Source organism: Acanthaster planci, linkage group LG06 (genome assembly GCF_054643075.1).
Source record: "Acanthaster planci isolate LZ-2023a linkage group LG06, COTS_SCS, whole genome shotgun sequence".
In the NCBI taxonomy this organism is placed as follows: Eukaryota; Metazoa; Echinodermata; class Asteroidea; order Valvatida; family Acanthasteridae; genus Acanthaster; species Acanthaster planci.
Window position 1 is genome coordinate 3,151,871 of NC_141782.1, and position 24,509 is coordinate 3,176,379.

General features: G+C 41.1%; 2 protein-coding genes across 2 annotated transcripts; both read left to right on the forward strand.

Moving 5' to 3' along the window:
• Positions 1–872: 872 nt before the first annotated feature.
• On the forward strand, positions 873–11,422 carry LOC110984755 (dehydrogenase/reductase SDR family member 1-like). The gene is made up of 9 exons (XM_022245230.2): positions 873–1,870; positions 2,788–4,739; positions 5,143–5,204; positions 6,189–6,332; positions 6,713–6,792; positions 8,312–8,444; positions 8,663–8,809; positions 9,104–9,170; positions 10,546–11,422. Exons 2-9 carry the CDS (start codon positions 4,610–4,612, stop codon positions 10,758–10,760), a joined length of 978 nt encoding a protein of 325 aa, XP_022100922.2. The 5' UTR covers positions 873–1,870; positions 2,788–4,609; the 3' UTR covers positions 10,761–11,422.
• Positions 11,423–11,569: 147 nt separating this feature from the next.
• LOC147798733 (dehydrogenase/reductase SDR family member 1-like) lies at positions 11,570–24,432 on the forward strand. The gene is made up of 8 exons (XM_087137755.1): positions 11,570–12,328; positions 14,948–15,009; positions 16,927–17,070; positions 17,470–17,549; positions 19,744–19,876; positions 20,447–20,593; positions 20,896–20,962; positions 21,879–24,432. The coding sequence occupies exons 1-8, from the start codon at positions 12,214–12,216 to the stop codon at positions 22,091–22,093; spliced, it is 963 nt and encodes a 320-aa protein (XP_086993881.1). The 5' UTR covers positions 11,570–12,213; the 3' UTR covers positions 22,094–24,432.
• The last annotated feature ends 77 nt before the right edge of the window (positions 24,433–24,509 follow it).

Genomic DNA, 24,509 nt, shown 5'->3' on the forward strand with positions numbered 1-24,509 from the left:
CCTTTTGTAGTAACTGCACCGCGACGGTTCAAGAACGCCCATGGAACAAAATTGTTGCTTTTGCATTGCTACCCCAAAATTTGGTCGTCGCCCAGCGCCTGAAAAGGGCGCTGGGAAGGGCTGATGGCTTTGCACTGTGATTGGCTACATTGCACACGACCTGTGACGTGAGGTTAGTCGTAGTCGCGTTTTGGTTTGCCAATGGCAATGCTTTGGCACGCACAAAGTGTCGGCTATATGACGTACTTAGCCAGTTCTCACAGCTGGCAGAAATTTACCCACAGTCTCGATCTGGGCGTCGTTAGCTGTGATCCCGTGTAGCGTATATCCTTCACTAAAATCCGTGAAAGGCCATCAGCCCTTCCCAGCGCCCTTTTCAGGCGCTGGGTAGACTTAAATCAAGTCGGACGTACGTTGCTCTCCCCTAGCCATCCCTTCAGCCGGCGCGGTACGCATTACACGGTCGTCGCGCTCGACCAGGCAGCTCACATAACCCTTCTATGGCGCCGTCATTTGATAGCCTTCATTGTACAACGTGTGTTCCATGACACCAGGGCTGAGTTCGAGCGGCTTGGTTTCGTATGTTCACGAATTGGTCGATTTACTGTTCGTGAGTCGACCGCTAGAACGCCGGGAACATACTCCGTTGTTGCTGGCATGCACTTAATGGCGAGCGACATGCAACACGGCAGCGTCCATGTACGTAATTCGAGAGTTAATGTTTGGATAACTAGGCTGATTTTTTCTATTTTAACAAGAACATTCATTTCTGTGTAATAAAAAATAATTCATTTTAAGTTTGCCAAACTTCCCGTTGTCTTTGGCTTTTTAAGCCATCTCTTTTAATTCTTGCAGCTGTTCGGAAATTAAAATATCCCGAGTTTTTTCCGCGTGTTCCTGTAAAACCCTGACAAGAAGGTGGTGTGTGTTCCTGTTCCGAGAACAGTGTTCCTGAGTAGTGTTCCCGCCCTTCGAGTGCGAGAATAAGAAACCTGTGTCAAGAACAGACCGCCCGAACTTGACCCCATTGCGACTTGACGGATAAGCCAATCGGACCCCCGGCGGTGATATGTAGTTATACATAATTGCATATGAACGACATGATCCTACATAATGTGAACTGAATTTCCACCAATCAAAGTTTCCGACTTGTAGATAGACTCGTTCATTAAAATACAGTTATGAACGTCGTAAAAACAAGTCCGGCAATGTGATTGTCTGGTACCCTTTTTGGTAGATGAACCCATTCGCTGTGTAAAAACGGTCGGCAGATTCGTCATGTCGGGATTTCTGAATTGAACCCATAGTAATCAATGGACACAAGAGGCCACGAAGCAAGTAACGGCACGCGGTCTTGATATGTATCCAAAGTAGAAACGAAGACATCACTGAGATCCCGACTTGAGTCAAGTCTAGGCGCTGGGTGACGAGCGAACCCAAAAATGAACACTTCCGACCAATGTGGCTCTTTTCAACCGATGAGGGGGTGCTTCTGTTTGGGGCGGAAAGTGGCTGTGCAAGCTGCCAACAACCCGAGTGCGGACAATACCATAAATCCACCTAGACTTGGAAGTATCAAGGGCACTGAAGAAAAAAACCACAACATGGTTCCGTTTTAGGATATCAACATCGCTCTGTGAACTCGTTTTTCAACTTTATGAGCCCCGAGGTGGACCAAGAGAGGGCGCGATTTCCTAACAACTCTTCTTCACAAAGAACTTCACTTCGCCAGTTCACGAACAACCGTGAGATGCATGTGTTGTGTGCTCGTCGGTACAAACAAAAAATGAACACTCCCGACCGGTATAGCGGTTCAACCGATGAGGAGGTGCTGCTGCTTAGGCGGATTGCATCTGCTAAGTTCATACCTGTAAGCAGAGAGATTATTAAATGCATTGGCTATTGCAGACCAATAGTCAGTAATTCATTGCCAGATCTAGCGTTATACCGACGTGTCATTTTTTATGGAAGGGCAGAATGTTTTTCTGGAATCAGACCTGGCACCATTGATAGAAAATTCATAGAATTAAGGTTCACGATTTAACTTTGTTGCTAGGTTGTTGATCTGTTTCTCAAAAAATGAAAAGCATCCCAAAAATGAAAATCCCGGAATGAAAAGCAAGCCTAACTTGTTCTGCATCCCGATTAGTTTGAAATTATAGTTCGAGCATGAGTTTTAGTGTGGTCCAGTTTTTAAGATCAAGCCATTTGTTATTAAACTAATTTGAAATTCTGTTAGGAATTACGATATGGGCGATTCACAATAGTGCGCCGTCAAGAATTTGCAACGCGCAAAATCTGTCGACCCTTTCCAAACGTGCTTTGGGTCGACAGATGTCACCCATTGTGATTAGCTAACGCGTCACAAACTCTTGGAGGCGCACTGTTATGAAACGCCCATGTTCGTTTAATTAAAAAGGGCACGCATTATCACAGATTTGAGTTTGTTTTCAGAAGTTCCCCAGGTCATGCCAGCACTACCGAAAGTTTTAACATTTATCCAGCAGACGTACCCACAATTATTGATAAAACTTTCTCTTTCATTAGTGTACAATTATGACTAAGCCCCGATGTTACTTACAGGACCTTTCAAACACCTTGTGAACTGCGTTTTCTATGCAATGGTCGCTTGTGGTCAGTGTGTACATGTTAGATGCGTAGATCAGATGTGGTCAGTGAGAGATTCTGAAGTACAAGTAATCTATGTACATGTAGGTTCCCCATTGTTACATTCAAGAGTTAAAATTAAAGTCACGAAAGCAAAATTATTATTTTTGGATTACACAGCTTCAGACTCCTCGAAGAACAAGGAGGGACCAAGAGAGGGCGCAACGGAGGCTCCTTTGGTAGGAACTGAACTTCGCTTGTTCACGAACGACTATGAAATGCACGCGTTGCAGTCACATCCCTTCCCAACAAAATAAACACTCCCGACCCATACGGCTCTTTTCAACCGATGAGGGGGTGCCTCTGCTCGGGGCGGATGGAGTCCATCGACAGTATCGGCACGAAAACAGGCCGAGGATATGGAAGATAGGGTTTGAACTTTAAAGTTTGGTTACGATGAAGTTCAGGCAGACAAATTTCAATGTGCATGCTATGGACATAGATTCCCACACGCATGTCTGTCATCCGTCACAGCGTTTCTCAATTATCACTTTTCGATGACAGATATTCATACTTTTTCTTCAGCAGCTCAAGAACTACGTGGTGAAGATCTCTGTTCAATAGCTAAACCAATGTATAAACTCCGTACACGAGTGTTGCTGTAGCAGCTGTGCAGCCAAATCTCTGTTTAAATTTAAGTCAAAATTATATTATGGTTTCTTAAAAAAATTTCTAATCCCCACAATACTTGGAATATACTGTATAATCTCTAATCTGGTACACTTTGGTAGTTTGATCTTGCATAACATGTCTGCAAACCATCACATCATATTTAGGAGGTTCAGCCTAATTAACAAAATAAGCTCTTCCCCAGGGCTTTTGGATAGCCATGCCTTTTAATACGCATTGGGTACAAGGATGCATTGTGAACATATTTTCTCTGCAGTCATACAGTCAGCAGTGTCTGATTTGTGAATTTCACCACAAAAAAGGCTTTATCAATAACCAAGTTGTATTTTCACAGTTTGATTATAATGTGATTCCCAGATCATTCCTGTGATTTGTAGACCTTAAGAGAGCCCTCTATGGTGAGTTCAGTTTTATTTTGACCGTACAAAGAAAAGATAAAAATCTGGAAAAGTTCATGAGATTGTCAGTTAAATTAAAGTGTGCTTATTAATGTTATAGTATACACACACACCCTGCAATATACCACGTTCGTGTAGATGTACAGGTACATATACATATACTTACCTAGGTTTGGGCCATCCCTTTCTCATGGTCTTCCTGGGGTTATGATGTGAGTAGTGTTTTTCATTTATTTTGATTAATTTTCAGATTGTTGTCTAACGCTAACGTCTGGGACTTATAGTGTTCATTGTGTAACACCTATCATCTGAGGCCTAGTTCCAACTTGTGAAGTTGTGTAAATGACGGAGTCGTCATTAGCCAGTAGCCTTTGACAGTGCAAGTGTACAGTTGTTCTCCACATACGTTTGTAAAACCTAAGACAGACGTTTGAATAATAATCACGGGGCACAGATACATAGAAGTCTTGTGCATCTGTTAAAAAGTAGACCGAAACTCCTCTTGGAGTCAATTGACTTTTTGAGGCAGTCACAATGAGTTTTCTCTGGGTAACATTTGGGTTCAGGCTAGGATGAACTATGATCTAACACGTTCGGTGCACTGTAATGTCACTACATGAATGACACTTTGTTAACTTATTGTTGAACCTTAGAGTTTGAACCATTCAAAGACAAGTGTTTTTGAAATTGTTTGATAAAACTTCACCGATACGTCCTTCATCTATAGCGGTTGTTTGAACCAAGGGTTAAATGGTGATCGCCTAGATCGACTTTATATCAAGTTTGGCATCCTGTCTCAGTGCCTGGTAGAATGAATTATCTTTATTTGCCTAACCCTGAATTTTAGAGTCATTTTTAGGTGCTGGCTCTGTGCTAGACCACAGTAGCAATGATGTTGAATTGTTAATGGCACAATGACTTCAACTGTGATGGCGGGTCGACCATTTGCCGGGAACGTTTGTCTGGTGACGGGGGCCAGCCGTGGGATCGGCAAAGGCATTGCTCTTCAGCTCGGAGATGCTGGTGCCACTGTGTACATCACTGGTATTTCCACGTTCCACCGCTATGGTTTCACTATCTGATCCGACTACCTACCGCTATTAATAAATAGGCTTTTGCAATGAAATGCTTTTATTGCAACGTGGAAGTAATATACATTATCGTATTTTATTGTGAAATATAGGTACCATGCTATTAAGTTAGACTGAAGTCGATAACATGTTGAAGTGAGGGTTTTTCCCTTTGAAAAAGACAAGGCCGCTAATTGTGGTAGTATACTGACTAACGTTTCAAAACTGATGTTGTGAGATTCGAATCGTGAACATCCTCACACTAATCCTTTTCCTTGTATATCCACTGCTACACTAAGACAGCCAGTTCGACCCAACTCCGAACCTTGGTTCTGTTGGGCCCACGACTAAACGTATTTGCCTTTGAATGTGAATAGGTCGGTCCCTGGACCCAAAAGGCAAGGGAAAGCCTGGATCATTAAGAGACACAGCGGATGAGGTAATGAAAAGGTCTAAAGGTTTACTTCTTTTAGTGAGATAGGCCTACTTTTCCCACATTTTCTGAGTACTGTCTCGCAAAATGGAAAACGGTCCTTGTCTAGCCCCAGTGTAAATTCACAAAAATGTAGATACACGGTAAATGTATGCTTACAGTCGAATGTTCACACATATATACTGTTATAACTATTACCTATTCGTCGCCCACATTCATTTCATGTAACTGTATTATACTCCATGTGAATACAGCATATGAATGAAACTGTGTAATAGAGGATAATACCAAGGAATCTATAGGTGGAGTTTTAAAAATTGTTACTTCAACTGTGACGTCAGCAGCTTTAGGAGAGACTTTGGGGCAGGGCAAAGAGACCTGGTTCCCAATTTGTAGTTCTGCTTTGTACAAAGCACTGATTTATTACAAAAAACCGCATCCATGTGCCTTGAATGCAAAATAAAAATTAAACGCTCAAATCAAGGATCTGGTTTCTGAAGTCTTTCAAAAATTCCAATTAATATCAGCCAGACGTTGACAGTACTTGGAGTAAGTATTTATATTATATACCACAGAGATGTAGAGAGTTAAAATTTTGTCTTCTGTCTAGAAGAAAATTGCCCAATAGTCCAGACGTACGGTTGGAGGCATCAAGTAAACAGATAAAAGATTCAGCTTTTAGTGACATCTACAGGGAGAGTTGCAAGGATTTTTCCTTGGGGCAAAGTATCTTTCCGATGGGAAAAGTTGCCGGGGGCAAAGCACTTATTGGCTGATAAACGAACGTTGAAAGGGGATAATTATTGAGGTATTTTAAGCAAGTCGACAATTTTTCATCTCTTTTGATCGCTCTTTTTTCCTCCCCCTGTACTTTGGAAACAATTTTCCCAGGGGCAAGATCCCCCTTGTGACCCCCCATGGCACCTCACGTCAAACGTGAAAGAACCCAAAAGAATCCAACAGAAACGGCAGGTGTGTTTTCCTTTTCAGATTGAGGGACGAGGAGGCAAGTGTATCCCTGTGCAATGTGATCATGGGGATGATGAGCAAGTCAAGCTGCTGTTTGAGAAGATCTCCAAGGAGCAGAATGGACGACTCGATATCTTGGTGAACAACGCGTACTCAGCAATATCAGTAAGCTTTCATTTTTTCCTGCGCAAAACAACAAAAATTAATCGTATAGAACCGTGGTGAGCCATGGCCAATCAAATTTATGGGTAATTTATCGGATAATAACTAGGAATTAGTAACAGCTCTTTCTGGCATAGGGGAACAGAGTACTTATGTGCAGCAACCTTACAAACCGTCAAAAGTGGAAAGGGGCTATCAGTTCCATGGGTTTTTCACATCAGTGATTTTTGTATTCCCTTTCCTCCTGTCTTTGTCTTTGTTTTGTTCCTATTTTAGCATGTTTTGTCCTTTCCAATTCTTCCATTCCCTCTTATTTTCTTTCGTAATATGCTTCTAAAAACAGGCATTTCAAATTTGTCTTTCCCATATTGGAACTGATATAGGAGCTGCTAAAAACGACTGGAAAGACGTTTTGGGAGTTGCCTGTATCCATGTGGGACACGATCAACAGAGTTGGATTGAGGTAGAAAGTTCCATAAAATAACAATGAGTGACTATTTGCTCCGTTTCATCACATTGGTGGCTTTAAACTGCAGAAATCTGGAGTTGCTCCGGTATAGACATCCCCGCGTAGAGGAAATGGAGTTAACCATAAAAGAGCCCATCTCATAGTTGGGGGGGTGGATGCCCCCCCGAACTCGGCCCTGCTTCGCTCAATTTTTGAACTCGTATGCATGTGCAGACTCTACACTCCTTACAAAGGCGAAGTTTGAACGCAATCAAAAGTGTTCTTGTTACGGTCATTTGAAGATCTAACTACCCATCGCTGCTTATAAGCGAGGCCTGTGCAGCAAAATAGCCTGCAAGAACTGTGATGCTAATATATTATCGTATGATGCAATACAGTGGCACACTTATAAGTGAGGCTAGTCAGCGTCAAAAAAATTGGAGGCAGAAAGCTCGTACAAGCCTCACTTATATGTGTGCCTTATATATTGCACCATACCATAATATATTAGCACCACAGAGCATGGCCATTTAGCTGCACAGGCCACACTTATAAGTAGCTGTGGGTAGTCGGATCGGGTGTCAATGCTATGTGTGTGCCATGCAGTCCGTGTGTATTGAGCACCGCAGTGGAAAGGGTATGCATTTTTACCTGACCTGTCTCGAATAAAAGCGCTGCGTGAGAAAGTATGTTGCATTTTCGCAAAATTGGTGTCAAAATGGTTGCAAAAAGTTACTCTAAAAACTCCTAAAGGCTCAACTCCAGAAAAAAATGCACCAAGACTGGACCAAGACCAGCAGGAACTAATGTCGAAATTGGTAGGTCCTTGGACCAGCAGCGTCAGATAATGTTGGTGAAAAGTCGGCAGTTAATTTGGAGAAGTGGCCTCTTCCCAGCAAGGACTGGGTCTAGCTTGTTGGTCCCAATCAAGTTCTTGGCATGGGCGTAATTCCAGGATGGCCCGGGTGGGTGTATACACCCCACACTATTTTGAGATGGGGGATTAGCTATTAAATCATCCACCTACTTTTTTGATAAGCAAATAAAGCGGATTGTGAAGAATTTTTCAGACTTCCAACGACTAAAAAAGTGCACTCAATATTACTCAAAATAGGAAACAATTTCAAAAGGCCAGAAATATGCCATTCTGAGTGCATGTTATACATGTACATCAATATCATGAACATCGACATAGAGTCAGAGGGTGTCAACCCCCCTTTAATTTCAAATTTTCGTGGCTGGGCAATTCCATTGCTCCATCTTCCCCAATCTCTCACCCCACCCCCAAATTTCCTGCACAAACTTCACTGCTTCTTGGGAACTATGGCACTATATCAAAATGTCTTTTGAAATTACTAGCGACAGGGGTGTGTGTGTCATTTCCAAACGTAGCCAACTATTTCGGACAATCCTCGCTTCCTTTATATTATTTGAGCATAGTTAATTGGATACAAGGAATTATGATGGATCATTCTTGCCAGACTTTGGAGACGACAAACAGCTTATAGCATGAACTCAATCCTGTTTCTTGTAGGGGCCATTACGTGGCCACGTGGCACGCTGCTCAGATGATGGTACCTGCGAAACACGGTCTCATCGTCAATATCTCATCACCTGGGGGGCTCATCTATATCTTCAATGCACCGTACGGCGTGGGGAAAATTGGGGTAAGAGGTGAAACTCATTTTAAACTGAAAACGGATAAAAGGTCAGTTCTCCGTGTCTTCTTGTCTTGCTTTATTCATAGCTGCATTGTTGTCTTTGTTTTCTTAAATCTTTCCTCGAATGTCATGTTTAAATTTTTTTTCATCTTAATGAAATGCTTCGAACATTCGGTGTATTTATGAAAAATCAGTCAAATCATGTTGGATGTTATGCTGTGCAGTGTGATCGCATGGCGGTGGACTGTGGCCTGGAGTTGAAGAAACACAACGTTGCCATGCTGTCATTGTGGCCAGGACCAGTGAAGACGGAGACTCTTCTTGGCACGTGGACCGCTGAGAACAGGACAGATCTCGAAAGGGACAGCTACGTGAGTAAGAATACACCAGACGTCTACATGGATTACGCGATGGACAGACAGACTGCATGTAAACATTTATAAGGCCTGATACGAGACGGCCGTGGGACTGCGTTGCCAGTACAATCTGGCACAGCACGTGCAGATGCCAAAAGAACCATAAAGAAAAGGGCACAGAGGGAACATCTGATCAATATTTCTTTCACACTGTTTGTACACACTTATTGTGGTTTGGGAAGACTTGCGAGAGGCACTTAATCAATATTCGCTATTATAATCTGCGAATTGATTTTGATACCGTGATAGGAATACACCATGAAGTACGGAGAGTCAACCGAGTATTCCGGAAAAGCTGTTGTCCATCTTGCAAAAGGTAATGCTACAAAAATTAAGCCAAGAATAGCTGAATATAATTTTTACAATTTGAAAGTTTTCTGTGTATTCAAGGAACTGGAACTGGTATAGATGAGAATACAGAGCTCCTTACGGGCAATAACGGTTTAGAAAAACATGAACATACACAATTATACGTCGTTTCAAACAAGAAAGTGTCAATAAACCTTTTCGACATTTGCAGTTGATAATGGAATTGGATGACAAAACAAGCAATGCATTTTATGCACATTTCAACAGTGAGATAAATACACCACAAAACATTACTTTCAACCTTATGAATATGCCAAATGAAGATATATCTCTATTCACACTGTGTTGCGCGGAAGATTTGGAATCAGATATTATATTAAATTGTACAAATTTACAGAAAACGAAAATTAGGGAACCCCATTCCACGAACATTGGTGAACCTAAGGGGAGGGGGGCTCAGGGCTTAAGCTCCCCCAAAGAGGTTGTCTTGTTTTTCTTCCTTTCTGAAAACCGACGATACTACAGACACCTACATCTTGAAAGACTGGCTCCGATATGCGCCTCAGTCACCCGTGCTGCAAGGGGGACGGGGCTTGGGCACCAATGGTTATGGGGTCCAAGCCCCTACCCAATGTTGTTCTTACTGGGTGCGCCACTAGATTGTATCTTGGACTGCTACCGTAAAATGTCAATACAGTAGACCTGGCCAGTCAGAATCAGGAATTGGTGATTTATATTCATATTATGTTCACTATTGAGCTTCTTTGTAAACATCTAAAAACTCAAATTGTCCAAAACATTTCCTTCACAAAATCTCTGGTATACTATGCATTCCTTTGTAATATTGTAAGCATCTTAACTATAGGTAAAATTCTGAAGAAAAATATTAACCGATGTTCGTTTCAGTTTCGTAATTGGTTCGTGCACAAAATGCATGTCTACTTTGTCACCAAGTCCGGTGATGCAATGAGACTATCGAAAAATAGTATGAAAAGAATACAAAATACGAACCCCAGCAAAGTCCAGAACTTAAACGACAGGCACTACGTCATCATTTTTGTAGCAATTGTGATGAAATGTCCGACAATTGTCTTGTTGACGCCTGCGATATGGGTTGAGAATCGACACTGTAAGTGGCAAGCATATGAAAGACTTCTTCAGCACCCGAAGTTAACAGTTAACCATACTTAAAATTTTTGAGCCTGTAATATATCAAATCAGTGCAACAATATTATTTAGCCGCACACATTTCATGGTTTCTTTGGTGGAAGAGACGCAGACGAAAGACAGGTTGGGATTGATTATGTTTAGAATTATTCTGGGGAGTCAAGGTTTACGCACACACAACTAACAACTGTTTCTGGCATCTCTTTATTTTCTAGATCCCCAAATCATGACTAAAACTGGTCGTATTTTCATCACGGCAGAGGTAGGATATGAGTATGGATTCCGGGACATCGACGGTAAAACTCCGGCAAGTTTGCGGCAGGCCAAGACGCTGTTCCTCTGGACTGGCCACCCCTGGCTGGCTGCTTTGACGCCCTCTTTCGTTAAGTTTCCATATTGGCTGCTGGCACTCGGAGGAAACCACTTCTAAAAAGGCATGCTGATGTGAATCCAGGATACAAATAATTGGCAGATCTATGATTCAATGCATGGGACTATGCTCCCACCGCACCCCCCAAAATGAAGCAATCTTTTTTAACAAGTATAATATAGAAGGGGGACCACACATGATTCATTTTCCCCTTCGAAGAGCGTGTAAAAAGGCCCAAACGTAAGCCTTTCCCTTAAAACAGGCCGTAAAAGGTAACAGAGTGATTTTCATAATTTGGGTCCTCCCAAGAAATGCTCCCCCAGTAGAATATTTGGTTCTGGATCCACCTTTGTAATTAGTTTCTGAAACGTTCAGAATGCCACTGTCTTCAGAAAACCTTCTTCAGAACTCCTTCTTTACTAACTTCTTCTTACTATTGGGCTCACAATCGGATCCCCTTCAACCCAGAACCAGACCACCAAAAGAAAGATGCTTTTGTTTGGGGTTAATTTTTTCGTTATTGAAAGGTTGAACCAAATGTGGCACACCTAAGCGACAGATAACCAAAATGCTGACATGTAATGGCTCAGATTTAAGATGTGACAAGTTCAATAGTTGAAGAGACGTAATTTTAAAATCATATTGCAGACGACCATATAAATTCATTTTTTAATCAAGTTGTGTAATTAAAGAGCAACGTAGGGACTTTTTCAGCTCCTTTATGATGTTTCTATGGTGCATGTCCTTAAAGTGTAATGTTCAAATGTCTGGAATGGCCTTCCACAGCTATAGCTACGTCTGTTGTCAGCACGTCTATGCGTACTATGGAGTAAAGCCCTAAACCGAGTTCCAGACAACAGATTTGGATGCAGCCTAAACTTAATTAACCTTGAAGTTTGAACTTTTCAATGACAATGGTTTCGAAGTTATCTCTTTCACTCTGTCTTTAAGGTCAATTGTTTCAATTAGGCATACATATTGAATCATACATTTGAAGGCGAAGTTGCTTTTTTTTCTCTTCAAGGTAAATATCAAATAAAGCCGTGCACTGTTTAGCCTTAAACGTCAGGTCCCCTGTGAAATAAACGGTGCAACTAATTGAGGAGCAGGGGGAATTGACAGCGCCAACACTGAAGAGTATTCTTTCATGAAACGGGACAATTTATTTCAGAAAAAATCTACTAATCCCCCCGCCTCTCCAACAGAAGCCAAAGCCCCCCTGTTCCCCATCTGAAATGTTTAGCTGCAGAAAGTATGTATAAGTCACATACAGTTAATTTGCCCTTTCAGAATTTTAACCCAATACACCACTGGAAATATATTTGCTGTTGTGCTGGCACTTCCGGGCCACCGTCACACACACAAGAAAACCAACAAACAAACAAACAAAGAAAGAACAAAAAATGTGATGGGTCAAGGCTAGGACACTGTAAGCAAAGAGTGTGTATTAGTTCCTGTGTGAGCAGCTTATTCTCTCATTCTGCTGCTGGAAAGCCGTGAGCGAGACAGCACAATGACCAGCAAACCACTAGCGGGCAAAGTTTGCCTGGTGACTGGAGCAAGTCGGGGAATCGGCAGAGGAATCGCCTTGCAGCTTGGAGAAGCCGGGGCAACAGTCTACGTCACTGGTAGTAACAAACAGTGCATTACGCGTGTGGTGAACAAACAACAGCCTTATAAATCCCAACGAATCGTGCCTCTTCCTGTCATCACTCACTTGACTAACTGGCAATGTTGCGTACTGGCGCTCGCACGCATAACGTGTACAAGGTTCTATTCGCGAAAATAGTTTGGACAGCCATTAGTTTTGCCCACTCTGTTGCTATCTCTCGATTATATTTTCGCGACATACGTTAGGATTTGGCTGTTTTTGTCTGTACTCTGATTTCGCGAAAAAGTGTTTTAAAACTGTATATTTCATGAAATGAAATAGCTTGCGATCGAGGCACGATCGAATTCACGTAACCTTTGTGAAGCATGCTAATATCCCCAGAATCGTTTATGCACAGTAAAAAAGTTCAATGAAACTTACGGGATAGGATCTCGCCTATTCATGCCACCAGACGACCTTCCAGGCGTTTATGAATACGGACGGACGTCCGGCTGGGAGCTTTCACAAACCGAGGTCACAGCGAGGTGAAAACACTTGCGCGAAAGATTTCAAATCCTCTGGATGCAATAGAGCTTGAAAGCTGACCCCCTGGCGGCACGCTTCCGGAACCCTTTTGGCTAGGAAAAAGAACGTGAAACAAAATAACTAATTCTAATAGAACTTGTAATATTTTTCGTTTACTTAAAAAAACAAATCACGTTGGAAAGGGCCTTTGCAAAATACTTTCTTGCATATAAATTAATTTTACCGAAACTAAAAAAATTACCTGACCTCTCCCAAAGATTAAAAATCGGCGGTCTCATACGCAGATGAACAGTTACAAAATCATATTATCAGATAGTCTTTCGGTCAAAGTTAAAATAAAAATTGATTGAATGTATCTCAGTACTTTGCAATTTATAAGGAACTAAACTTGAAGGAATATTCTGCATTTACGAAAGTTTCTAAAATTAAGTCTAACTGGTGCTGACAAGAACGGCGTCAGGTCAACTCGAATGAATCTAGAACCCATCGGGCTGCAGGTTGATAAATCATTGCAACGTTGTACAATGTCATTTTCACGTAAGCTCATTAAGCAAAAACGAACGTGCATAAACAGTGAGATCTGGGAAAGATATTGTCGGAAGTGAAAGGTCGTCAATGAATTTCTTTCTTTTTTTACCCATTTCCAGCTGACGTTACCAAAATATTATTTTGAGTAAGATAAACTTCCAACATCGACCCCATGTATCCGTACAGGTGCACTGCACGAAGGTTCCAAAAGCTTGCTGCGTGACCTTTTACTTTCAGGCTCTTATCAACGTCCATGCTAGGCACATAGCCCCTTTTATAAATAACCTTTTGATAAACAATGTCAAAACAAACTTATAAAATTTCAAATTTCCAACGAAAAATAATTTTAGTTCAGTTTTGAAGCACTCCTCTGGCCATGTTATGGTGTGTTTCTCTCGCAAATAGTCGATCGTTAACAGTATACCTAACCGAGACTTCGTGGGCACCGTGCACACTCTCTTCACTAGCGTTAAGAACGTGCAAGGCATGCTGGGAACCAACATGGCGCAGCCAGATCGTACCCACTGAAACGAGGTTGGACACTGACTGGCTGTTCAGGGTGAATAAACATAAACGTTAATTAAGTGAATTGCGCACGAATTACCAAATCTACACGCTCCTGCCCAAGTATTCTCCAGCACGTCACGTTAATCTGCGTCGCGCGGAAACACACCAAAAAGAGAACTATTGAGATTCGAACCACAAACCTGCTCATAACTAATCCTCTTCCTCACTAAATTACGCAAGCCTAGCCATGCTCGACCAAGCTCCCTTGTCCCCTTGTGTTGGGGCTGATGAAGTTGTTACCTACTGATGCCTACGCTCCGTATAGACATTTTGTGAGGTAGCCATCATGCAGGCCAGTTCTTTCGCACCACAGGGAAACCTCCTTTGTGTGTACCTTGTGGAACAAAAGGCACTAACCTGCAAGATGGCCGCCATGCAAATCCTCTATATACGGTACATGTATTTTGCTTTACCACCCTGGTTATTGACAGCAGGGGTAGTCGAATTGGGTACGAGATTTCCGTTACAATTATATATCATGTCTAGATTGCAAAGAGAACTCAGTGGCAGTGCAGATGCCAATCCAGGTTTGGTTTGATCACTCAGCTCTCGAGACGGGGTTAGATGGTCGTTTCCCCCCTATTTTCACGCTTCCAAAAAAAATAACGGAAGGAAAAAGTGAACGGGCACCGAAAGCATTGGGTTGAAAACCTCCAAACTGACTCCCTTTCGCTCATACTGGCAAATCCAGGCGATGCCCCCTGGTCATTGGCATTTTGAGGGCTGCTTCTTTGTTTTTGTAAGTACATGTAAGCAGTTAACGTACATTTAATCTGATGTCCGTTGGTCACATAGGGCTACATATAAAAACTCTATGGTTGGTCACCACTGTCACCACCAGTGAGTAAATACCTTGGATACGTGCTTGTCATTTATTTCAAGAGGTCCAATTAGGTATATCCAGTTAGCCATTAAAGCGTCCTGCCACTCAAATGATACTGTCTTGTCTGTTTCATAGTCCTATCACGGCGACTCCTTGACCGAAAAAAATTGTATTTACCATTCATGTGCATAGGTCGGACGCTGGACGCAAAAGGCGAGGGAAAACCCGGATCACTGAGAGACGCAGCGGATGAGGTAAAAAAAATTGAATGTTCACATCATTCTTTATTTCTTACAAGGTCCACAAGAAAATTAGGTACTTGTTGCAGTTCATTAAGTGCATTCTGCCATTCTTTCAAAAACGGAAAAGTTCCTTTGTCCAGCCTTCCAGATTCTCACGTATAACTTCATGAAAAACGTAGATGTGCTATACGTGTACGCTAACAACTGGTCAGTGGCGTATCGGGGGGGGGGGCAACTTGCCCCCGACAGATTTTTTATTTTACTTTTGCTTAATTTTTCAACTGAGATTATTTCATTGGTAAGTAGGAAATAAACTAATCGATATATTTGTTTATCAAATAAATACGCTATTTTTTTATTATCATGTTGAATGAACCCAAAAGTGCATTTGCTTTGAATTCGTCCCCCCCTACCAAAAGCTGCATACGCTACTGATTGTGGATGAAAAGTCCTTTACCCAGTCCTTGCTATCATTCTTGCCGTGTTGCCGATGATCAGTACATGCACTTTCTATGGCAATTTAATATTTAAATATGTAGATGAATCATATATGCTACGATTGCTTAGCTACACAAAGAGAATACTAGACAGGAGTACAAAAGTAGATATGTGGAGTAGCTGTACATTAAACATGTACATATGACTTCACAAGCTTGTGGGCTTTGAAACTTTGACAAAGGGATTTAGATCCCCTCTTCACAATACTGCCAATGTTGTAACCAGAATGAAAACCAAGCTGGTTTCTCCAGTCTTAAATAAAACGTCTATTAATGTAGGGCAAACGGGTTGTATTTTTAATAAATAATGATAGAAATTCAAGTTTGTACGAAAGCCAATTCGTGCCACAAAAAGATCATTGGGAAACCAATTCATTATTTCGAATAAGTAATCCGTTATAACGAATTATCAATCTGTTATTACGGATTAACAATTCGTTATTACGGATTACTAACATTACGTTATTGGGAATTATCAATCCGTTATTGCAGATTACCAATTCGTTATCACGGATTGCTAATTCGTTATTACGGATTGCTAATTCGTTATTACGGATTACTAACGCTACGAGTTCGTTAATACGAATTAGTAGTTCGAAATAGCAAATTTGTAACTCGTTATTACGAATGAGTTGACCACTTTTTCTCTTTCAATGGCACAATAATTGAGCTTTCCTAAGTTTGAGCTATAAAAAACATAGAGATTTAAGATTGTTCCTTCTTAAGGAAAGAATTGAACAGCAATTTAGAGATACGGCAGAGGCTTTAATTAAGAGAAAGAATAAAGTTTTATGTGGTACCTACCATAGGAACCAACAGGACTTTATCTCCAACAGGACAAAGCGCTTATCACCAGCAAACTGATGAACTGAGGAAAGGGATCAGTTCCAAGGAATATTCAGGCGAAGTGGTGATTTTTATCCTCATTCATTGCTTTGTGTAGGGGGGGGGTTGTGCGGGCGTGGCATTCAAAACATGTAGTGTTCGATGGCGTTGTGTGGACCCTTACACGTCCACATAATGTTTTCCCCTCTCTGAACAACAGTTTCAGAGGCACTTTGGGGTCAAGGTTATCCTTGGTAAAAAGAAGAGGAACAGTCCAGGGAATCATCATCAAAAATCCAGCCGGAAGGAGTTATCCTAGTTGGAGAAAAAGGAGCATTTTCCTCAAGTTTCCTTAACCACAGGAGAACAAAGAAATGTCCACACTTTGTATGGGTACAGGTATGGGTGTCTGTGTGTGCATGGCTGTGTGGTTTTTGCGTAAATTTTTCCTTTTCTTTTTATCCCCTTGTTTTCATGTTTTCCAGGTCGCAATTACCCTCCCTTGTCCTATCTGTCGCGATTTCCGAGGCGGGTGGCTTTAAATTGAAAGACACCTGGACGCAAAAACAATCAAGCAATCAAGAGAATTGCATTTAATTATTTTCAGATTGAGGGACGAGGAGGCAAGTGTATCCCTGTGCAATGTGATCATGGGGATGATGAGCAAGTCAAGCTGCTGTTTGAGAGGATCTCCAAGGAGCAGAATGGACGACTCGATATCTTGGTGAACAACGCGTTCTCAGCAACATCGGTAAGGTTTCTATTTTGCGACGCTTGTGACAAAAAACAGAATCCAGCCACAGAACCGTGGCCGTTTGGAACTGTTCCCCTGTATATGTTAGTCCGCACCAACGATCAAATCGACAGTTGGTTTATTGGATAATAATTGATTTGGGGATCGCTGGAAAGGAGGAAGGTTCTCTCCATGGATTCGAAGCACTCATAACCAGCAAACGTTGACAGAAAGCTCCAACGGTGGAAGGACTGGAGTCGAGTCTGAAACAGTTGGTGATTTTCATCCTCCCCCTCCATTTGTTGTTGTTGTTGTTGTTGTTTTCCGTCCCTGTTGCTCTCCTTCTCGTGCTTCCCCATCAAGCTCAATATCTTTTCCTGTTTTTATCTTTTTCCTGTTTTTAAAACTGAAATATAGGCGTCGCTAACAATGACTGGAAAGACGTTTTGGGAGATGCCTGTATCCATGTGGGACACGACCAACAGAGTTGGATTGAGGTAGGAAGGTTCCAGAAACGATAAGTGAATGTTTTCTTCCATTTAATACCTGTGACGATTTTACCAAAAAATCTGGCCTTGCTTCGGTTAGACACCGATCTCAAGCACAGAGGAAAATGGATTTGAAATACACGAACACCACAGATTCCCTAATTTTGTCTGTATCCTTGATGTTTCTAACGTATGTACTGAGTCCTTGTAGTCTCGGAATCGAGACTTCAGTGTCCCAGATCGAGTCTCGGAAAAAGACCAATAAGAAATATATAGTATCGAAATTTAAAACGGTCTCGAGATTCCTAATGGTGCACAAAGTGTGCAAAAGTCGACTGTTAAAATTGAACAGAAGTAGCCTCTTCCAGGCAAGGACTGGGTCTTGCGATCGTCTTGTTGATCCCTTGTACGTTAATTCTTGGGGACTGTGACTGCGTTCGAATTAAGATTGTGGGAATGGATGAAGCCGGTAGCTCATGGGGGCATGGGCGCGTTACTTCCAGACGCAGCCAAGTAATGTGCCAGTTGGGTATTTAAAAAAGCGGAAGTCTTTTAGGAACATTAACAAGGTGCGCACGTGAGTCAGCGTGTGGCTGCGCTGGTACACCACTGATTTCTATTTTATTATAGAGATCAGTGTGACATACAAATATTGACTGCTTCGAGTACTTTAGTAAAAGTAGCCCCCAGAGGGAAAATAGAATGCTTCATGGATCCCCGCGGGAGACTATATTTTACTATACCAAAAGATAAAGTAGTAAATTGTTTTTTATATGTAAACTGCGTGGCATACTGGCGTTTAAAAGGGCATCCGACTACATGCATCTTCGTTCTCTTGACCTACCACATTTGCAGCTAGTACGTAGACCTGGTTCAACGGGTTCGACGTGACCGATAAAAGTTTATGTGATGAGCCGAAATAAACGACTGGGTACTATACATAGTTTCGTTGCAATGGATATAGTTCTTTGCTTCCTACGGATATAGTTCTTTTTCAGAGCAAGGCTGCATGTGTATAGTCTTTTTGATGTGGTACAAAACTACTAAACTATAACAGCGTCACATGATTTATTTTCGGCCAATCAAGATACAGAATCTGTAGGTGAGGTGTTATAAGACAGATATGACGGAATTCTCATCGGTGCATTCACTTTCACGCGCCAGCCACTATTTTTGCTGTGTGCCAAGCGGACAAGCGATCGTTCACGCAAGGAGTAAATAATCATGCGTTTTGTCTGTCCCTGGGTAAGTCGGGCGACAGTTAAAAACGCATGCGCTGTAGCAGAAAATCCAGGAAATGTCGCCCGGGTGTACAATATTCTCGTGGTGGCGCGAGCCTAGCAAGGGTATCCAGTTTAAATTAAAAGATGGCGACACACGTAAACGACAATCAGCGTTTTCCTCAGCTCAGCTAAAGATGCCTCCTCCGTTGAGAAGGTTGTCCAAAATAAAAGTTAGTGGACACAAATTAATAATGATGTTTTTATTTTCAGATATTATTAAATAAAATTATGTTTGAGGTATAGTAAAATAAATAATAGCATTGTTTATTAGGATTGGACAGTCAACGTTAGCTCCCATGATGTATTGGGAGTTAACAAACTTCAACTCCCAATACCTCCGGGAACAAGCATCAACCGTTCAACCCAAATAAACAATGTTGTATTTGTATACTATAGCCACGGACGTATATAAAAAAAACCTGGACTTGCAACGCCTTTGTATGAAAAAGAAGCCAACCAGCGGCCATTTTACCGAGCCGAATACAAAGGCGTGGGTTGGCTCCCTACTATTGACGTCAGGAAGAACAAAGGCGGGCATTACCAGGAAAGCTTTGTATTCGGCTCTGTAAAATGGCTGCGAGTGGATTCAATGACTCTATAAGCTGATTAAGGGCATTGCGAGTCCAGATTTTACTATACACGTCCGTGACTATAGCACGCACGCGTAGCTGTTCCCGAATAGACTCATACTGGGCATGCGCGGTTGGAATACTGAACTGGCTCAGATCGTTCGCTCACTTTCAAGATTGGCGACGTATGTCATTCTTTTCCTTTTCTTCTTTTTTTACTCCACGACGAGCATGGCTACTTGATTATAAATGTTCCATACTAGGATTTGTATAATTATAAGAATGGTGACTGAAGGACGTTGGAGATGGCGTGCGTAGAGCTTAGCATGACTTCAGTCTTGTTTCTCGTAGGGGCCATTACGTGGCCACGTGGCACGCTGCTCAGATGATGGTACCTGCTAAACAGGGTCTCATCGTCAACATCTCATCGCCTGGGGGGCTCATCTATTTGGTCAGTGCTCTTCATGGCGTGGGGAAAGCTGGCGTAAGTGGCGAAGCTTATCGTTTTTGTTGGAAAGTTGCATAAATTTTTAATATTTTCCATGGTCTTTTTGATTGTTTCATTCACATCATTATCAGCACTGTTTTCGAGAAGAGCCACACGTCCAAAATGACAATCTTTTTTCGATTTCGACTTTTTCAACTGTTTTAAGAACATTATACTTGATCTTTTCACAAGATTCCTGTATCAGACCACCATTCAAGTCAAATTATATTAACGTAGCCAGGAGCAAAATTTCAAAAACTGTATTTTGCGTTTTCAGGAATACACAAATCTAACTGCCCCTCGTACACACACGTAAGGTATTGACTGGAAAGGCCAAGAAGCGGGTCATGGTCCCACGCACTTCATAGGGCACTTGGTAAAAATCTCCACTGTCACGTTGTAGGGAATCGAGCTTGCTGCGTTCAACTTGCCTGTTTCATATTCATGAAATGTCACAAGGGACAATGCAGGATAAGCCTATCTTTCTAGAGGAGGCAAACAATGTAATGTAACATAACTATGTTTAGAAGAATTCACTGAATTTAGTTTGGTTGTGATGCTGTGTAGTGTGATCGCATGGCGGTGGACTGTGGCCTAGAGTTGAAGCAACACAATGTAGCCATGTTGTCATTGTGGCCAGGACCTGTGAAGACGGAGACGGTGCTAGAAAAGTTCACCGCAGAGGACAGGACAGATCTTGATAAGGAGAACTACGTGAGTGAGAAAATACACCTGACAAATGCATGGTTGAAACGACTGACAAACAGACTGGATGCAAACAGTAAATGGCAAGGGAACAAAATGGTTGTGTAGGACAATGGGGCGGCAGTGCACAATCCATACGGAAGCAGATCCTAAGACGACAATGAAACTTGCAAAGGGGCACGAGAGACATCCAATAAAAGTCGTTTATTCTCTCCTTCTTTCGAATTGTTGTGTAGAAATGGTGTGTTTTTTAAAGACTTGTCAGCAACATTTAATCGACCTCAACAATTAGATGTTCGATACTGTTACAGGAATACTTCATGAATTACGGAGAGTCAGTCGAGTATACTGGAAAAGCGACTGTCCACCTTGCAAAAGGTACGGTAATGCTTCAAAACTTTAGCCAAGATTGTTGAAATAAAATTTGATTAGGAAGTCATTTGTCTTTTCAAGGGACTTGATTGATCTGTAATGGGACTAAATGAGCGCAATGCATCATGGAACTGGATGACAAGCAATACATTTTATGCGCTTCAAGTTGAAGAATTGGACGAGAGAAAAATTAATTAGTTTGCACCGTACTAAATGCCAATTGTTTTTCTCTTTTAATACAGTGTTGCAATGACGTTTTGAATCAAATTCAAACCAAATCAAATTGTAAAGCTTGTCAGTAAACAAACACTTAAGCAATCCCTTCCATTAATTTAACATTAGTGTCAAGGACGATGATTGGCATATCAGAACCTAGACCTGACCAATCAGAATCAGGATTTTGAAGATCCTGATTCTAGTTTATGTTCTAGTTTATTGTTATTACTTAAAAGAATATTCCTTGTGAACTGTGAGCTCATTGAATAAAAAAAATTCACTTGATGTTTGATAAGCTCATTTTCCTAATTTGTTAATGTATAAAATGCATGGTTGTTTGTCATCAAATCCCATGATGCAATGAGAATGTCGAAATTCGTTTTAGCAGATTACAAAATATGAGAGTACGCTTAGTACATAACACTCAGGACATACGTAACATGGTCATATTCGTGGTAATCATGATGGAATATTGGAAAGTGGTCTTATTTAAGCCTGCCTCGAATGATGGAAGTGGACATTACAACGTCACAAATAACTAAATAATTATAAAAGACTTCTGCAGCAGCAGTTACATATTCATCTGCTCACATTTCAGACTCCGGTAAAAGGGAAGTGACGATTGTTATGTAGAACCACTCCTTTTCTCCAAAGGTTCGTGCAAATACAACTAAAAAACTTTTTCTCGCATTTCTTTATTTTTTAGATCCTCAAATTATGAATAAAACCGGTCGTATTTTCATCACAGCAGAGCTAGGATATGAGTATGGGTTTTGCGACATCGACGGTAAAACTCCGGGGAGCATACGGCAAGTCAAGTTGCTGTTCCGAAAGACTGGCCACCCATGGCTGGAAGCCTTGACACCCTCATTCATTAAGTGTCCATACTGGTTGATGGCACTTATGGGAAACCACTTCTGAATATACATTGCGATTTGAATCCAGGTCATTCATCCCCCCAATCAAAAAAACTGGAGCATTCTCTTTTCTTTTAAAAACTAGTGAGAAAACAAAGTTGATTTGGGGAGTATTCCGAAAGCTTGTAAAAGACCCAACATTCAGCGTCGCCCATCACAAATGAATAAAAGGTTACCAAAATAATTCCAAAATAATGATATCACAAAACCTTTCAATAAGACCCTCGATTTGGTTCCGGATCCGCCCTACGGCACAGATTGATTCCTAAGACATCCAGGATGCCACTGGCTTCAGGGAGTTTTTGAACTGTAGGTTAACTTTTGAAACTATTAGGTTACACGATCCTCTGATCCTCTAAACCAAACTGGAGTGGATATTTGTGTTTGAGGTTGTTGTTATTGGTGTCATTATCGTCATTATAGTCATCAACTTTATCCAAAGTTGTACTAAACGTGATAGACGTAATGGTAAACAAAAGGCTGGCCTCTAATCGTTCGAAATCAGAAATACCATGTCCAGTGGTTTAACAGACGTAAATGTCATAACATGGCTAATGGTAGTGTTATATAATGTTTTATTTGGCATCATATTAAGTAAATCTTTTGTTTTCAATATTTTCACATGTCAGAGGGAATGTTTAAAATTAAGGATTGAAGAAATCGTCATAAATGGATATTTCATATTAAGAGGACATATTTAGACAGTTTTGATACAAAATAACTTGTTAGCAGTTTATAGGAATCTTTCTACTCCTGAACACTTCTGCAATTGTCTGTTTAGCTTGTACGTTGAGAGATAAGATATCTTTGTACAGTTGTCTTTGACCTCTTGTTTCGTATAACCGTCTGAATGAAACGCCATGCTCATTCACATATATAAAGTAAGTACAAACCCACATATTGGTTTATTATGCTAAATATTTAATGTGGAGGTGCATGTTTACTTTTGGTATTATCCAGCGCAAGTTACATAAAATGAATGACAATCGCCACTCTAACCCTTGAATTGCAGGCGGTGTATATTTATCAGGATCTATCATAGAAATTTGATCTTTCTTTCACTAACAGCAGCATGTTAGGCAAAAGAGCAAAATGAGTAATAAAAAGAGCAATATGAACAATGAAAAGAGCAAAATTAGAAATAAAAAAGCAAAATAAACTGTGAATAGAGCAAAATAAACAATGAAAAAAGCAAATGAAGAACGGGGAAAGAGCCAATGAACAATGAAAAGAGCAAATTACGAGCAGTGAAATACATTTATTTATGTCTAAGTATATACATTATATATTGACCGATTTCAATCGTTTCTTTTCATTTAAAGATCATCCTTAAAAGGGTCGACATGAATGTTATTCCTGCAGTCAAGCCCTATGCTTGTCACCTCTGTGACAAATGCTTTAGACAGATGATGAGGCACATAGAAAATGTTCACGCTGAAGAGGAATCGGACATTAATTAAGTTGACGCTGATTCAGAATTTGTTGAGGAGGTTGATTACGAAACCTCGGATGAAGATGGTTCAGAATTGGAACACAATGCCACCTGCCAAGATTGGCTGGCTGAAGCCAGAGCAAACAGGGAGATGTGGGATGAAACATATGGCGCCCCGTTCTGTTCATTGTCTAGGGAGTGCCTAGTCAGTACTTTTCCGTGGCATCCCGTAATATGACTCATCCTCTATTTTAATCATCATATTTCATCATGCTGTGCAATTTTTTTATAGGAAAGGTCAACCTGTACCCAAATTTCTGACCCTATTCCTATTCATGTTCATCCATACAAAACGGGCAACATGTTGTACCAGAATGCTTACCCTTTCCTCGTTGCAACTCATCCTTAGGCCAAATTGTACCATGATTTTTACCGAAACGTCTTCTATATTCATACATTTCCACTGGTTGTGCAATCCTTCCCTATGGAAGAAGTCAGCCTGTACCAGACTTTCTGACCCTATAATATTCCTATTCATGTTCATCCATACAAAAGGTCAAGATGTGCCATAATTTTTCACCCAACACCTCATTATTTCCTATTCATATCAATATGATCATATCATTATGCTTATTGCATATTCATGTGACCTTTTCATATTTCTGACCCAATGGGCAAACTCGACCAGACAGGCCCTTCCACTACTCGCTATTTTGTTACTAGTAATGGCAAGGAAGCAACGGCGCAACGCGACAGCACGATGCAAGGCTGCGTAGTGGGTAGCGTCGCATAGTTGTATGGCCTATGGTTAAAGCGACGCAGTGTGTCGTAAATAGTACGCCATACATTAGGAATCGGGCCCCAATAAATGACCCGCTCATTTTTGAATACATTGTTGAGGCATACACACTGAATCACACTTTTAAAAGTCTTCTTTTCTTCAAGTGTCTTGTAAATATTTGATAAAAATGTACACTTTGTAACTTTA

What these genes read in the sequence shown, in the direction of transcription:
- LOC147798733 (XM_087137755.1), top strand. Translation starts at nt 12,214, where the DNA reads ATGACCAGCAAACCACTAGCGGGCAAAGTTTGCCTGGTGACTGGAGCA. An exon ending in ATGGCGTGGGGAAAGCTGGC is followed by an intron (nt 19,877 to 20,446) that starts GTAAGTGGCGAA and finishes GATGCTGTGTAG; the next exon opens with TGTGATCGCATGGCGGTGGA. An exon ending in GACTGTCCACCTTGCAAAAG is followed by an intron (nt 20,963 to 21,878) that starts GTACGGTAATGC and finishes TTTATTTTTTAG; the next exon opens with ATCCTCAAATTATGAATAAA.
- LOC110984755 (XM_022245230.2), top strand. Translation starts at nt 4,610, where the DNA reads ATGACTTCAACTGTGATGGCGGGTCGACCATTTGCCGGGAACGTTTGT. An exon ending in ATCAACAGAGTTGGATTGAG is followed by an intron (nt 6,793 to 8,311) that starts GTAGAAAGTTCC and finishes TGTTTCTTGTAG; the next exon opens with GGGCCATTACGTGGCCACGT. An exon ending in ACGGCGTGGGGAAAATTGGG is followed by an intron (nt 8,445 to 8,662) that starts GTAAGAGGTGAA and finishes TATGCTGTGCAG; the next exon opens with TGTGATCGCATGGCGGTGGA.